The 16479-nt window shown below is 33.7% G+C and overlaps 1 protein-coding gene across 4 annotated transcripts in view; it reads right to left on the bottom strand.

Moving 5' to 3' along the window:
• MYEF2 (myelin expression factor 2) overlaps positions 1-16479 on the bottom strand; it is a 30854-nt gene that overhangs the window by 6806 nt on the left and 7569 nt on the right. The window contains exons 4-16 of one of the 4 annotated variants that reach the window (XM_030318242.1): positions 16111-16118; positions 15914-16007; positions 11953-12144; positions 11058-11211; positions 10482-10531; positions 10300-10363; positions 5553-5654; positions 4002-4052; positions 3640-3708; positions 3298-3396; positions 2946-3008; positions 1025-1233; positions 894-945 (exon numbers count right to left, since the gene is read on the bottom strand). In XM_030318242.1, the coding sequence (XP_030174102.1) occupies positions 894-945; positions 1025-1233; positions 2946-3008; positions 3298-3396; positions 3640-3708; positions 4002-4052; positions 5553-5654; positions 10300-10363; positions 10482-10531; positions 11058-11211; positions 11953-12144; positions 15914-16007; positions 16111-16118 (1207 nt within the window). The remainder of the gene's footprint in view (positions 1-893; positions 946-1024; positions 1234-2945; positions 3009-3297; positions 3397-3639; positions 3709-4001; positions 4053-5552; positions 5655-10299; positions 10364-10481; positions 10532-11057; positions 11212-11952; positions 12145-15913; positions 16008-16110; positions 16119-16479) is intronic. The other 3 variants (XM_030318245.1, XM_030318246.1, XM_030318244.1) reach the window with 3 other exon arrangements.

Here is a 16479-nt window from a genome sequence, read left to right as displayed (position 1 = left end):
GAACACTAAACTTATCTCAAAAAAAGATAAATGTGATCTCAAAAAAAGTAAATGTATATTCCAAATACTCTTAACTTTCTGTCAACTCTCAAGAACTGAATGTACCACTTTTAGTTTCCTTTCATCACTACAGGCCACCCATATAGCTTACTATTGTGATCAGAGAGTCTCTGGGATACCATGCAACAGCAGAAAAATACTGGCAGGAAATCTGTTACGCTGTTCCACTCACACTATTTCTCCCAGCAGCAAAAGTCCCCTTTTCAAGTAGTAAAACCACCTAATCTTCTACAGACCTAACGAACATATCAAGATTGTACATAGTGCCCATCACAGCCAAGAACAGTTTATAAAAGAGCTAGAAGGGCCACCAGAATGTACCCGTCTAAGGAACTCCAGGCAGTGGGTTCTCTGCTATCAGCTAAGTTTCCTGTATTGTACAGGAAACAATGTGCAGAATGGGTCTCATCGATGGACTCCCACATCATTTGGATGTCAGCATTTTTGGGGTCATGGTGGCAATGCACTGCACTCCACTATAAACAAGGAAATAAGTATACCCTTCATTAGTACTTTCCACAGAAAAAAATCTTTTTAAACGCAAGCAATGATGATATACTAACCTTTTAAAAATCAGGTAATAAAGCAAGCCCTCTCTTTCTCCACAGAAGACAATGACAGGCTCTACTCTAAATCTTGTTATTTAGAAGTAATTTGCACTGCTCCTTGTCAGAGGAGAGCAGCATAATTTATTTCAAGTGGAATTAGACCTGTCATACTATCCAGGAACAGACTTCTGGACAGGTAAGGTCTAAACACAGTGTTTAAAGGTTTAAAATCAGTTTTTCCTCTGTAATCAATATTATCATATCTGCAGTCATTAGTATACTTACCACACTGACTGAATTTCTCTTTTAGTTTCTGCCAAGTCAAGTCAAAAGGCAGCTAGAATGAAAAAAGGTATTAGTAACAGATATACAAAGAAAAAAATAATTTTAAGTATCCTTTACGTTTAGTTGCTTACATTTCTGACAAATATCTGGTTGCCTTTGGAGCCTATTCTGTCTCTCATTCCGCTTCCCATTGGACCGGATAGAAATCCTCGATCCATATCGATGCTCCTTTCCAGTATAGCTCCTATACCTGGTCCCATCCTATCAAAGCTGGAGCTCATCCGGTCTAGTCCCATCCCCATTCCTCCAGTCACACTGTTCATGCCACCCATGCCACCACCTGGATTTCAAGAACGGAAAGGGGGGGTTGGGGAATTTTGGTGTTTTTTTAAAAATGGAAGAAAAAGGAGAAAGAAGAGGAAGAAGGATAGAGGAGGGACAGAATCATTTTTGAGAAAGAAAGGGAGAAAAAAATTAATTCATTTATATAAGTAGATAATACATAAACATAAAATTATTTTCATACACACAAAATAACAATCTTCCAAGAAATAGAATTTAATTTGATCTACATTCAGTTAGTTGAATGTTAATGGCTAACTGAATCTGTTAATTCTAGCCACTATGTTAATACATCACACATATATACTTCTAAAAAATTCTATTCCAATCATAAAATAACATCATTTAAGTTATGTAAATTATCTACCTGTTTTATCCATTAACATTATAGTTTTTATCATGTTTATTTTTTAATACCATGTGTAATAACTGCTAAAACAAAAAAATATATTACAACTCCCAACACATTAACTGTTGCTCTTATCATACTCTCCTACATAATATTTTCACTTCAGTATCTTCAGTATTTTCACATGCAATTTCTCTTTTCATATCAATTCAATTTTCAATAACCACAGAAAACTTAACTTTTAATTTCAATATTACATAGAACTTAAGGAGATAGAAAAACATGGAATCACACCCCTCTAGCCAGAGCTTGAGAATTTAACTCAAAGCTCATACCAAATTTATTCTTATGCACTGAGTCCCCTTTAATTATTCCAATCCTATACATTCCCAAAACTTTTTCTTTTCTCTTGTACCTAATATCCTCATATGGAGAAATTTCAAAAATTAACCACCCTCACACTGGCTTTCTATGAATAACAAATCTAAAGTTAGGGAAACAGAAGTACAAACACTGAGGTGAAAAAGGAAAGTAGGGAAGTTATGATTACTGGGAAAATGGCCAAGGATGAAAAAAATGATGAAAAGGAATGAGAAGCAAGGTAAAATGGAAGTAAATATCTTCAGCTGACAGGATTTCTGAATTTGCCCTTAGAAAACTTTAAGTAGGCTGTATTTCCTATTTGTGAGGTTTCAATCAATTAAAGGAGTCAATAAAGTATGGAGAGCTCACAGAGACATGGCTCAGTAAGCAACAGAGATCAAAAACTGAGCCATGTTTTAAGATTTAACATAAGGCCTAAAATGTGGTAGAGGAAACAGGTGGAAGAAATGTGGCATTCCCCAACTACTCTTGATTCTATCACAGGAAAGGTTTAAGAGGAAAGGAAATAAGCATCTCTTTCCACCTTAGCTCTCAACCTCAGGAAGTCTCTAGAGGTGCTGTAACAGGGGCAAAAGACACAAGATGTTCACACATGAAATAAGCTAGTCACCAATAGCAGTTGTAGACAATAGGCAAGGAAACAAAGTTGGTGCTAAAGCAAAAGTTCCTCCTGACACATGATCAAGGAAATCCCCAGATTCCTCAGTTGGAACGGAGCTTCTTGGATTAGCTGACAGTTAACACATACTCTGTTGTTAGTTCAGAAATGTCAAAGAGGTAAAATTCAAAGTTAGTTTAGAAATTTCAAACAGTGATCAAACAGAAAAGCTCAGTAACTCTCAAAGTTTCTCTAAATTATGACAAGACATATTAACACATAAGAACAAAATATTACTATACTATAATAACTACTCTTGCAAAGTCTTTTGCAAGCACTCAAATACTACTGAATAAATTCTAGTAAAATTTAAACCTACTTATTCCAGATCCTACTGGACCCATGTTAGAAGCTCCTATTCTTCCTGCAATCATTGCACTGCCTAAACAAGGATGGAAAGATACTAATTAATTGGAAGAATCATATTTTAAAATTCCCAAGGTACTATGCTCTCAGCTGTACAGTAACCAAAAAGTGTACGTCTTCTAAAAATAGGTTCAAATATGTAATTTACTGAAAAAGAGAGCTAGTACATTAAAATTCCTAAAGTGGTTTTCATCAATAAATTACATGAAACATTATCAATGTCCAATTTTTCACAAAAAAAGGAAACAGACTTTGAAAAACATAATCTGCAAAAAGGAAAAGGAGAAATATGCAGCCAGCCCTACCAAGTCTACCAAAGGAATCTCCAAAGCCTCGATTTAATCCAATATCACCACGTCCAAAATCTCTCTCCATGCTACTAGTCATCGCACCACGGTACAGCTCTGAAAAGATTATGCAACAAATTAACCCTTTTTCAAGTGTATCAGTACATGGTAATCCATTTAGGAACATAATGAAAGTAAACTGAAAAGATGACAAAAGTCACAAATACCAAAAACTCTGTGATTTACCAACTTACCTCACATGCCATATGATATCCCCCGTCCTGTTATGCCTGTCTCTACCCGCCATGCCCCATATGCCCTCTGGAGACCTCTACAGTGCCCATTCCTACATTTACCTACCTCCCATTCGGCCAACTCCTCCAAATCCTCCCATGCTATTCATTGCTTCCAGACCACCAAACCCAATTCCTACGGAATAAAGATTAATTTTGAGATCTGACTATTAGCTATATAGCTGAAAGGTACATGTTGTAAATGTTATGTCTCACCAGTAAGCTCTTCATCCACTCTACCATGTGCAGGGGCTTAACACATCATTTCCCATCTCTTAAGTATGTACTAGGCTCAGTTTCTGCTAGCAGCCTTTAGGTATGAGCCAACAATAAACTATGACTTTTTTTTTCCCTTAGAATTCTCAACACAGCTTCTAATTTACTAAACATGGTACTGGGTACATACAAAAAACAAATGCTTATACATACCTCCTCCAATTCTATTCATTCCTCCAAAACCTGGACCATCCATTCCCATACCTCAAATAAAATACATAGTATGTACGTTCAGTCAATCTTATTTTTAGGACTAAAGAATGACATAACACAATATAGCAAAAGATACCATTGGTCTAGTCATGACGGAATGCTAGAGAAGCAGTGGGGCACATGTGTGAGGCTTTAAAGTGCTATGTACAGCAGCTGTCTAATCATGAGTCTTCAAAAAGGCCTCTATGAATCTTTATTAAATAAGAAAACAAAATTCACTGGTCACACATTCAAGCAGAGAATATCTAGGACTAGGTAACTGTTCATTTTTTTTTTCAACACACACACACACACACACACACACACACACACACACACACACACACAAGTATCACCACAGCAGATTTAGAGATCGAGTCAGAAAGTAAGGACTCCTTTCAACATGGCAGCTAAGGGAGCAGTAAAAATAACAAAGAATAAAAAAGCCTTTGTTTAGGAAGGTAGAGGGCCTAAGAATAAAAGTTTCTATTTCATTCAGACCAATTACCATAGCTACACTGATTTTTTAAAAGTTTAGCTATAGCATCTCAGCAAAAAACAGGAATCTGAGAGCATTTAGTACTCTATCAATTAAGACACAGTTCTCAAAGTATGGTCTGGGGTCCAATAAGTCAAAACTATTTTGTTCATCAAGTAACATTAAGATATTATTTGACTGTTTACTCTCGTTCTGTCATGAATATAAGGTGTAATTTTCCAGAAACTACATGATGTATGCAATATAACAAACGAAATGCAGAAGCAGATATAACAGCATGGCTGTCTTGCCTTAAACCAAACATTAAAGGGATATCCAAAAAGATAAAACGATGCCACTCTGTTTACTAATATTTTGTAACAGAAAATAAAACATTTTCTTAAAAATTATATTTATGTTAATACAAGTCGATAACTGTTATTTTAAATAAATCTGTAAATATTTTTGAATTTCTAAGTTTTATTTCCTAACACAGTAAATACTGACAAACATAACCATGTCAACAAAAGCACTTTGGGACTGCCACCAAATTGGAAGAGAATAAAATGGTTCTGAAACCACAAGGTTTAAAAATTAATCTTCAGAGACAAACTGTAAATTAGTCCATGTAAAGAGCCAAACAGCTCTCTGAAAAGCTACCTTCCCAGCTATAAATACAAATTTAACTTGCTTTTGATAGGGTAGCATTTCAGCCATTCCACAAATACTGTATATCCATGATACACGAGACACTATGTTAAACATTCTCCTCCTGCCTCAAAGACATTTTAAAATCCAAAGTGCTAAACGGCTAGCTACAACACAGCTGGCCTCAGAGGAACCCTCCTGACCTTTGCTCACTCTATTTCATGTTCTCTGGTCTCAAGGTTTCATTCTTTTTTTAGGCTAAATGACATCCTAAATATTCAACTATAAAACAGAATCCTTTAAACACTACTACAAACTAGTAAATGTAAGCTTTATAAATTTAGCAATGTATCATTAAAAAGAAATAAGAAAGTGAGAATACTCACCACTTGGGCCTAAATTTCCCATTACACCACCTATATTCAACTGGCTGGCACTAATAGGCTGTCCACCTGGACCAAGTCCCATTCCAATGCCTCCAAGACCACCTAAAACACAAATGAAAATGATATTACCAGCCCATATATGATTAACTGGCACTAAATAAATTCTTTAAGCTACATGCCTGTCGTAATATTGCCAAAATTTTGCAAATTTGCAAATAAGAGCACTGGTTCTTGTTTTCATCAGAATGCAGCACAGTGAAGAAGCCTCACTATAACACCATTTATTAATGAGAAGTATTTTATGAAGCAGACCTACCTTCTATCCTAGTTTCAAGGCATTCTAAAAAGGACTAATCAAATACCAAGAGGATTTTGAATAATATTATATACCTTATAAATGGTATACATATCTGAAAATGAGAATCTTGCTCGAGTTTGTAAAACCACTTAAAATAGAATTACGTTTAAGATGGTTCAAATCCAACTAAAAAGTCAACAACAATGAAAACAAAATATTGAATAAAACAAATGTTACATTACCTGGTTTTGTCCATGACATATTTATTTACTTATATGGCACCTTAAGTGTTTTCACATCTATTTTCCACACAGGAGGAAATTTCTGAGACCTTAAGTTACTTGTATAATGCCATTTAGCTATGTGATTAAGGTAGGACTACAATTTAAGTTTTCGGTCTCTAAATCCAGTATTCCTTTTACTACCTCTCTTAAAATAAACTAATTAAATTTGTTGAAAATAGACTTTAAGAAGTTAATTTGATGACCTTAAAGACTTAACAGTTGAGTGGGAACTATTTTATTTTACTATATTAAATCTGAGTATGTTCTTGCTAGCCAATGTAGCAATTACGAGGTAGGGGCTGAGAAAACCATACTATATATATATATATATATATATATATATATATATATACACACACACACACACACACACATACATATGTATACACACACACACACACACACACACACACACACAAATGTGTGTGTGTGTTTTAAGATAAAATACAGAAGCATGCTGTGTAATTGAAAAGATCAATGCCATCTGGTAAAAGATAACAGCTCAGTACCTAAAAATGGTCTAACTGAAAGCAACAGCATACTTGACTATCAACAATACTCTCATGTCTATACCTAGGGCTCATATTTTCATCTCTGAAATCATTCTTCACTAAAAGGAACCAGGACTCTTTGAGACTAGGCCAATCTCATATCTCTATGACAAAAAAAAAAAATCTTCACAGATCTGGGAAATCATGCTTTCACCAAAAGTAAGAGTATAGGCATCATTGGCAGTAAGGAGGCTCCCATTTGACAAGTTACAATAATCTGAACAAAAGAAGGGAGGAAGGGAAAAATAGGGACATTAATAATGATTAACTCGAATAACAAACTAATTCTGTCAAAGTGTATGAGTTCATATTATATCTCAATAAAGAATATATAAAAATGTGAATCTCAAAAAGAAGAGATATAGAGTAAGTCTGAATACAACAGAGAATATTTTTTATCTAAATAACTGGAAGAGTATTAATAGTGGAAAAGTAAACTGGAAGCCCCAGCAGAAAGCCAGGCACAATCTCGAAAGATGACACTCTAAGTGATAAGGTAAACTTGGCTGAGGCAGGAAAAAACTGCCCAATAAAGAGAGAAAGGGAAATACTCAAAGACACATGAACTGAGAGTTTTCCAGAGTTCACTTAAAAAGAAATTGAATTCTTCGATTGTGAAAGCCCAATAAAAAGTAATTCATACCAACACTGCAGAAAACTGCATACCAAAGACAAATATCTTAAAATCAGCAACATGAAGAACACAGCTAACCTGTAAAGAAAGGACATTTTAACTGGTAGCTGACTTAATAGCAACAATGGAAGCCAGAAGACTGTGGCGTTTTTCAAAGTGCTGAGAGAAAATAACTACCAATCTTAAACTGTAAAACCAGTAAAACTACCTTTGAAGACATTTATGACTATCCAAAATTGAGACAATTTACTAACAACAGATCCTCACTGAAAGAGCTTTTAAAATATATGCTTTGAGAAAAAATTAGCGCCAGGGTCTGTGAGAGTAGAGAAAGGTAAGCCAAGAAAATGGTAAATAGTAGTAATGCCTAATTTGTGGGCATAAAAAAAAGCAGAACTAAGACAATGAGCAATAACGGCATATAATTCAATAGAAAAAGTGATTAGAATTAAAGCATTCAAAGGTCACTCTATTACTGAGTAAAAATAATTATATTAACTTCAGACTTCACAGATATATTACAAATCCTGGCTAACCACTAAATAAGAAAGCAAGATAGGAGGAAAATATCTGTAAAAAGCACAAAAATAGAACGTAAAATAATGGGAATTAACCCACATAAATAATAAATGTGAATAAGCAAAACAAAGCTGTTGTAACTATATCAATATTAGATAAGACTTAGTTACTAAAGATAAAATCACTCTTAGTGATAAAATTTTGATTCATTTGGAAAATATATCAGTTCTAAACTTAGATGTACTTACTAAGTTAGTGTCAAAATATTTAAAGTAAAAACCAAAAAAAAAAGAAACCAAAAAACAAACAATAAAAAGAAAATCCAACATTCTAGTGGGAAATTTTACCATATACATCTCTCAGTAATTGACAGCCCAAGCACACATGATGATTAGTAGTGATGTAAATGAAGACAATGTAAATGGATTAACAAAGTTGATTTAATGGACATATATAGAACACTGCACTCACCAAGCACACCTAGAATATGTATTAAAAAAGTGCCTGATATTAGACCATAATACAAAGTCCAAATTATTCCAAAAATCACAATCGTATCTTCTCTGGCCACAATAAGTTAAAAATTAACAATGAAAAGCCCCATACATTTAGAAATTCAAAACTGCATGGCTTAAGAAGTCATAGTAGTAATTTAATAAAAATGAAATCACAATAAAAATACTCCATAGCAAAACTTGTGTGCAACGGCTAAATTTATAGTTATAACTACTTTTATTAGGAAAGAGAGCCTACAAAACTAGTGAAGTAAACGGTCAACTTAAGGAATTTGGACAAAAATAAGAAACTAAACCCCCAAAAATAGAGAGAAGAAAATATTAAAGAGCAGAAATTAAGATGAAACCGAAAGCACAAATAAAACTGAAAAATCTCTAAGCAAAACTGACCAAGAAAAAGAGAAATTACAAACCTTCAGAATTTATCAGAAGAAAGAACTATAGATGTAGAGGAAATTTAAGAGGGTATTTTATGCCAATAAATCTGAAAATGAACAAAAATAGTAAAAATCTTAGAAAAACAGAAATTACTGGGGAGCCTGGATGGCTCAAGTCGGTTAAACACCCGACTCTTGATTTCAACTCAGGTCATGATCTCAAGGTCGGGAGCTTGAGCCCCTGTGTGGGGCTCAGTGCTGAGCCTAGAGCCTGCTTAAGATTCTTTCCCTCTTTCTCTGCCCCCCCCCCACTCAAAAAAAAATTAAAAAATTAAGGAACTAGAGCTACATCAATATAAATGCATCTCAAAAACAGTATTAAACCAAAAACAGCAAGCTGCAGAATATGTACAATAGGATGTCACTCACCCCAAATTTTAAATCCAGCAAAACCATTAACTATAATGTTTGTGTATGTATAAATGTGTATCCAAATGACTAAAACTTAAACAATAAACACTATATTCGTAAATTGTTTCCTCTTGGTATGGTATCTGGTGGTCAGGAGAGAGGGGGAGTCTCAACCTTATCTGTAAAATTTTATTTTAAAGGAAAATCATCTATAACAAATATGGCCTACGATAGCTACATGATTAATTTTATTTTTGTCTGTATATTTAAAATATTTTATCATTAAAAAAACTTAATAAAAATCAGAGAAGGTACAGTAAAAGAGTAAGAAGAGCTAGTTTTTGAGTGTTTACATTATTCCAAAACTGTTCTAAGTGCTATACATATATTAACTCATGCAACACTCATGCCAACCCCATGATATAGGCGCTATCATCCTCATTTTGCAGATGTAACACTGAGACAAAAGATGTTAAGTACATTATGTTTTATAACCATTTGGAAAATAATTTGATAATACTGATCAATATGCACACCTGAGAACTTGTAAATATACTTGAAAGAAATAACCAAAAACATACCAAATATTTGTATACAGAAAGACATGAATTACTCTGTTGGCAATTAAAGAAAAAAAAGTTAAAACAAATAAATATACCTAACATTACAGTGAAATACTTAGGGAGCATCCATACAATGGACTATTACACACCCAATAAAAATATGCGAAAAGAATTTTCCAACATGGAATACTTCAGATTAATGTTAAAAAAAAATTATTTATATGGTAGTACTCAACTATGTAAAAAAAAACCCTAAAAAGACCATAAAAAATACAGAAAAATATTAAAATGGAGACTACATGTGGTAAAATTAAAAGGACTTCTTTTTCCCTTCATGTATATGAACTTAACAATTTTTTTAGTATGTATTGCTTTTATAATAAGGAAAAACTACCAAAAAGAAAAAAAAAAAGGTACATGTTTATCTTCTCAGTCTTCCTCAGCAATCATGACAAACTATCTCTATAATGCCAAACTAATTCTAAACTGTGGGCAATTTGGGATATAGGTGCAAAAATAAGGAGTTTTGCTTAGCATATAATAAAATTGAAAAAATATATAGCCTGCTCTGCTTCTAATAATAACTTTTACTTACGTGGTAACTGTGGTGTTTTACTATCATGTGAGCGGTAGTCTTCATGAGGGACAGACTTGTCATCCTAATTGCAAAAAAAGTTTATTGTGTGGTTAATTCATAACTAAACAGATCTGCAATGCAGAGGAGAGCAGATACAAGTTTGAAGAGGTGGGAGGTTGAAGTGATATGGAGGAACTCACCATTTTCACATGCATAGGTCTATCAAACAAAAACTGCCCATTGAACATAGCTGTTGGTTTGGTCAAGGAAAACCAGTTGACTATAAAATTATACTTGAACACATATTTTTAATAATCTTAGGAGTCAGACTACCTCTAATAATTTAATCAACATCTTTACTATTTTACTTATTTTAGTCTCTTCCATATACTCAAAGAAAATTCTTGAAGTCTTTGCTTTATACTTTTACTTTATGAATAAAATATAATCTTGTAAGTCAACCACTGGGGGAAAACTTCATTTAAAGCAACTGCATTAATGCACAATGGATTACATTAAATGTCAACAGCGGATATACATACAGTTCATTGTGGCAGGAAGAGAAAGTAGAAGAGTTCATACCAGGCTTACATAATATGGCTAATTCAAGTTTTAAGAGTGACTTTAGTACTTGGACATAGTAAAGGTTTTATGTGCTGGAGACTAAAGTCTAATACACATTTCCAAGCCAGGCAACTTTAAATTCCATGACCCCCACAAAATGGTATCAAGCTCTTCAACCGTATTAGATAGCGCTAAAGTGTAAATCAGGATACAAATTGCTTGAACTGCTTCAATTGCTTGTTCAAAAGTGACTGTGCCCATTCCTCTGCTCTTGCCATCTTTGTCTTCTTTAATATCTGCCCGTTTTACAGTTCCAGCTATGCTGAACACCTCCTTTAGCTTCTTCCAACCAACTTTGAAGTCAAGCTTAACATAAAATTACATAAAGTTACATACCTAATAAACCCCTCTCCCCATTTATAAATAATACAAACAAATCTTTTCTCAACTCTAAAAGCTATAAAGAACTATACTTCTTGGTAGATGGTACATCAACAACAGTATTCAAATAAAAACATCTTAAGTTGTTTAAAATCAATCAAGCTTCACCCAACGTTGTTCCTTATCCTTAATTTTTTTTTTTAAATTTCCAGAACAGCCTCTTATCTGCTCATCCTGTTTTGTACATGTGAAACTTGCTCATCTATTTTTACTGAGAGAAATTCAGATTTTTGAAAGTACTGTTGATATCACTGACTTTCAAAAGCTTAGAACAAATGACAAACCAACTACAATGTGCACATTCACAAATATCAAATATCAAAGCTAAAGAAAGAAATCCATTTACCAATATGAACAAAAGTCCCATATAATGAAAGTAAACATGTTCAAGAACTGCATAGGTATTTGTAAATTCCACAGTTCACTTTTAAAGAATACTAAATACTCATATTTACACTTTAACCTTATATATATGTGTATATATATATATATATATATATATAGACTTAAACTGGGTTTGAGTTCCAATAATTACTGTTTCACTTACTTTCATTAAAAATCAGCAAAATGTTCTCTAAACCTACAACCCATTCATCTAATTTAATAACCTCATGATTAGAACTGAATATCTGAATGACAAAATTTTAGACTAAAGCTTAAACTTACATTAGCAACAAAAATTGTGGAACCAAGTCTACCAGCCTGCAAATTACTGATAACCTCAGGAGGAATGTTTGGATTATTGAGAATGGAAGGTGGTAAATTCATCAACCCCGATCCCATATCGGGTACATGTCCTCCTGGAAATGATCCTCCTGTTCGTTGCAATGCCCTACGAGCATTTTCTCCATCAGGATCCTATAACACACATTGAATGTTAAATACCACTAGATACATCAGTAAATCTGTATCATTAAAATAACAACTTCAAATTCTACAGTAGCTATCCCAACTGGCTCAAATTATTGACCCTCTTGAAGAGTGAGCTTTTTTCTTATCCAGAGAATTCAGTCCCATAAAAACCTGTGGACAGACAAAATATTTCAGTCTCCAGGGGTGTCAATTAAATACCCGTTTCCAATCACTAAAGTCACTTAAGAACTTGAAATTAGTTTAATTCTGCCCTTATACTAGGGTTCAAATACATGACACATACGCATAAATATATATAACTCAAAGAGGAACAAAATACTGTACTTACTGTGACTCTTTTCTTGCTAAAATGCAGTAATGGTGAATTCTCACCACTGGATGCCCAAGGCAATGCCAAATCAGACTAATTCAAAGCTTTTCAACAGTGGAACAGACTGTTACAAAACCCAGGAATATTGGGGTAAAGGGGAACTATTATAATGTGTAAGTTGCATTCCTAAACAAAATACAATTACCCACTTTCCAACCTTTTTCCTTTCTCAACAATGATTGTGATCTGACAATGGATTATGATCTGAGATGAAGGGCGGGGGGGGGATAAAGAAAGGCTAAGTGTCCAAGCAAATGATATTAAAAACTGCTTTAAGTTCATTAACTGTATAAGAGAAATATTCTACCTTTAAACAAAACAAACATAGTGAGTTTAAATGTACTTCTCACTTATCTCACCAGGTGGAATGCAAAACACACACAAAAAACACATAAACACACTGATAGACTATTATCTGCAATACCAAATGACAATGATAAATGTAACCATCAACTCTATATTGCTAGTCTCAGTCTGGGAATATTAATAAAAAGAAAGTTGGATGACCTTAATAAATTCTCTAGGAAGGCTGGGAGAATAGAAGGTGAAAAACTAAATGCAGGGGCACCTGGGTGGCTCAGTCGGTTAAGCGGCCGACTTTGGCTCAGGTCATGATCTCACAGTCCGTGAGTTTGAGCCCTGCGTCAGGCTCTGTGCTGACAGCTCAGAGCCTGGAGCCTGTTTCAGATTCTGTGTCTCCCTCTCTCTGACCCTCCCCTGTTCGTGCTCTGTCTCTCCCTGTCTCAAAAATAAATACAACGTTAAAAAAAATTTTTTTTTTTAAACTGAATGCAATTAATAAAGGTATACTAGCTTCCAAAGTATTTTTTCACCATGAAGAAATAAAGAGAAATACAGAAATAAAGAAATAAATGTTTTGAAAAATGCTGCAAAATTTTTAAGTTAGTAAATAATAAATGTTTCAGGTCTAACTAAAGCTTCAAAAACTTGCACAAATCGAAAATTTATGATAGTGGTTACCTATGGAGAGAAAGAGGGGTAGGGGTAGGGGAGGTGCTTCATAAACTATTGAGATACACTGTTGTCCTTAACATCTTAGTATGTTTTGATTTGTCTTTTTATATTTTTGACATATATATAAACATATATACACACAAAAATACATACACACATATGCATAATAAAACGTAAAACATATATAAATACAATTCATCTAAAACAAAGTAGCCACTATATAACATGGTTTTTATTCCTCTTTTCCCCTTGGAGGACAGCCTGCCAGTCACTACCTGTTATTGCTATTAGAGGGCCTATTAAATTTTATAACTGCTCCTAACACCATTTAATATAATGAAAAAATAAAATTCTAATATCTGGTAGGGAATATTGGAAATATATTTTTTCTTAGACTCTCACTAGTAGTTTTAGCACTGAGCCCAGTCATCCATTTGTAAATCAGAAATTCCCAGGAAAGGGACCTTTAGTAATAATAATCCATAAAGTTAACTGAATAAAGAATACTTCATCATTTAGCTAGGCCAAACTCAGTTATTTTTCCCTCTTAAAAAAATTTAAAAATGGAAGTATCCTACATCAATTTGGATCACATAACTCTATTCTAGGGTCTCTAAAATATTACTGAGGATACAGGAAGTGCTAAAACTTAAAAGAACACAAACAACATAGGTTTGTCCTTTAGCATAAAAACCACCATGTACATGGCTGGCACAGAGTACAACAGTCTAAACTTTCTCTACTTCCCAGTCAAAATAGGAAGGAAGGAAGGAAGGAAGGAAGGAAGGAAGGAAGGAAGGAAGGAAGGAAGGAAGGAAGGAGGGAGGGGAAAGGGAAAGGGAAAAGGAAAGGGAAGAGAGAGGGAGAGAGGGAGGGAGGGAGGGAGGGAGGGAGGGAGGGAGGAAGGAAGGAAGGAAGGAAGGAAGGAAGGAAGGAAGGAAGAAGGACGGACAGACAAACCCCCCAGGCTCAAACAGAATTAGAGGAGTTCAGAAGCTGACTCCAATAAAGGGATTTGGAATACTTGTATTTGTTGGTAGCATGGGCTTTAATTTTAAGCTATTATCACCTCATAGTCAGAATCAAGAGACCAACAACCAGGAATATTCCCACCTTGGACTGGAATAACAACAAGCAATTATTATTACAGCTAACATTTCTTATGTAGTTATATAATATTTTGAGCACTGTGCTAAGTGCTTTATATAATAACATCACAATTATAGTTAGTAGCTAACATTTATTAAATGTTTAACATATATTAACTGAAACCTTATAAAACTATCAGATAGCTTCTAATATCATTCTCACTTTAGTGATAAATAAACAAAGAAATAGAGAGTGATTACAGTTAGGTAATTTTTTAAGTAATTAAAGGTAAGTAATTTGCCCTGAATCACCCAGATTATCTGATGCCAGAGCTTGAATTCTCTACCATGTTATCTCATTTAATACTCATAAAAACTCTATTAGGTAAGTACTACCATTTGTACTATTATAATTACTGAGGTTTAGAGAATAAGTAACCTGCCTAGTCACAGAGCTAGAAAGTGAGCTGGGACTCCTATCATTACTCAACCAAATTAAACTGTGACTGACAGTAATGCTTTACTACCAGAGACTTGCAACCTTGCTGGTAGGGTCCTAAAGTACATCCTCAATCATTTGTAACACAGACTTTAGCAAGAATATATACGTAACTGGTCCATGATCAAACAATTCAGGTAAGATTAACAATATGAACTAAAGGAAGAAATGAAAATGACTGCTATTCAAGCTAATCATTACCAAGGTCAATTACACTTAAGTGTACATAGTTTTTTAAGTATCTTCTGATTATTCTTTTGTCAATGTATTATACTACTGTTCCATACAAAGGGAACATACCCACTTTAGGGGTTTCCAAGTTCCAGTTACAAATTTCACCAACAGATTCACAAGTTTTCTCAAATTTTAATCTGGCATAGTTTCAGGGTAATTTTAACTAAAAGTGAGTATCAATTTTATTCAAATCCATAAGGTATTTGCATTATTAAGCACCCTTTACTATCAACTACAAGAATATCTAACTCTCATGTTAAACAACACAATCTAAAAACTGAAAATGTCTATACCAAATAAAGTCAATACATAAACCTTGCCATCTTTAAATATCTGCATTTTTTAAATCATGCACCTCTGCTTATAACAACTTGGAACAAATCAAATATATAGGAAAACTGCTTAAAAGCAAAGAGGAAACCATGCACAAGCAAAACTATCTTCAATTATATAATGCTTTAATAAGCATCTAGGCTTTAAAAAAAAAAAAGGAGGAGCCAGAGAAATACATGCCCCAAGATGAAAATCCAAAGAAAACATGTCTTTATATCCAAAAGTTTAAATTATTCCAAATATAAGAAATCTTACCTCTTTAATATTCAGGGGTCTTCCACTAAGATCATATTTGTTCATAGTTTCTAGCGCTTTCTTTACGAATTCTTCATCTTTGAATTCAACAACACTTAATGGGGGAAAAAATTTATAGGAAATGTTTATATACTAAATTTTCTTTTTCTTAATCAGAAGTTTAAATTTGACTTAAGAAACTTAAAAAAAATTCTTACCCACAACCCTATATCCAGGTAGATTTGTCAATATATGCAAAAGAAGAAAAGTTTTAGATCAGTAGACGAAGTTAATGGTAAACTCTAATATTTAAGTCATGAAAAGCAATTGATAACACAATCACTTTTTATCTTTTACACTTCTAGAACATAATAGCAAGTGACCACAAATCTTCTGTCAATGTTTAAATCGATCTATTTGAAGGCAGTAGCATCTAGCATTTAACAAGCTTGGAACACATATTTACTTTCAGAGGACTCTTCTTTAGGTTAAGACTAAATAAGGTATTTTCACAAATTCAATCAAAAGTAACTCAGGGAAATTGAAGGTTTCCATAAAACACTTCTTCCATTGTTACGACTATTTTC

The sequence above is a fragment of the Lynx canadensis genome, chromosome B3 (assembly GCF_007474595.2).
Source record: "Lynx canadensis isolate LIC74 chromosome B3, mLynCan4.pri.v2, whole genome shotgun sequence".
In the NCBI taxonomy this organism is placed as follows: Eukaryota; Metazoa; Chordata; class Mammalia; order Carnivora; family Felidae; genus Lynx; species Lynx canadensis.
Note: the sequence above shows the minus strand (reverse complement) of the source record. Positions and strands in the feature narration are given on the sequence as shown.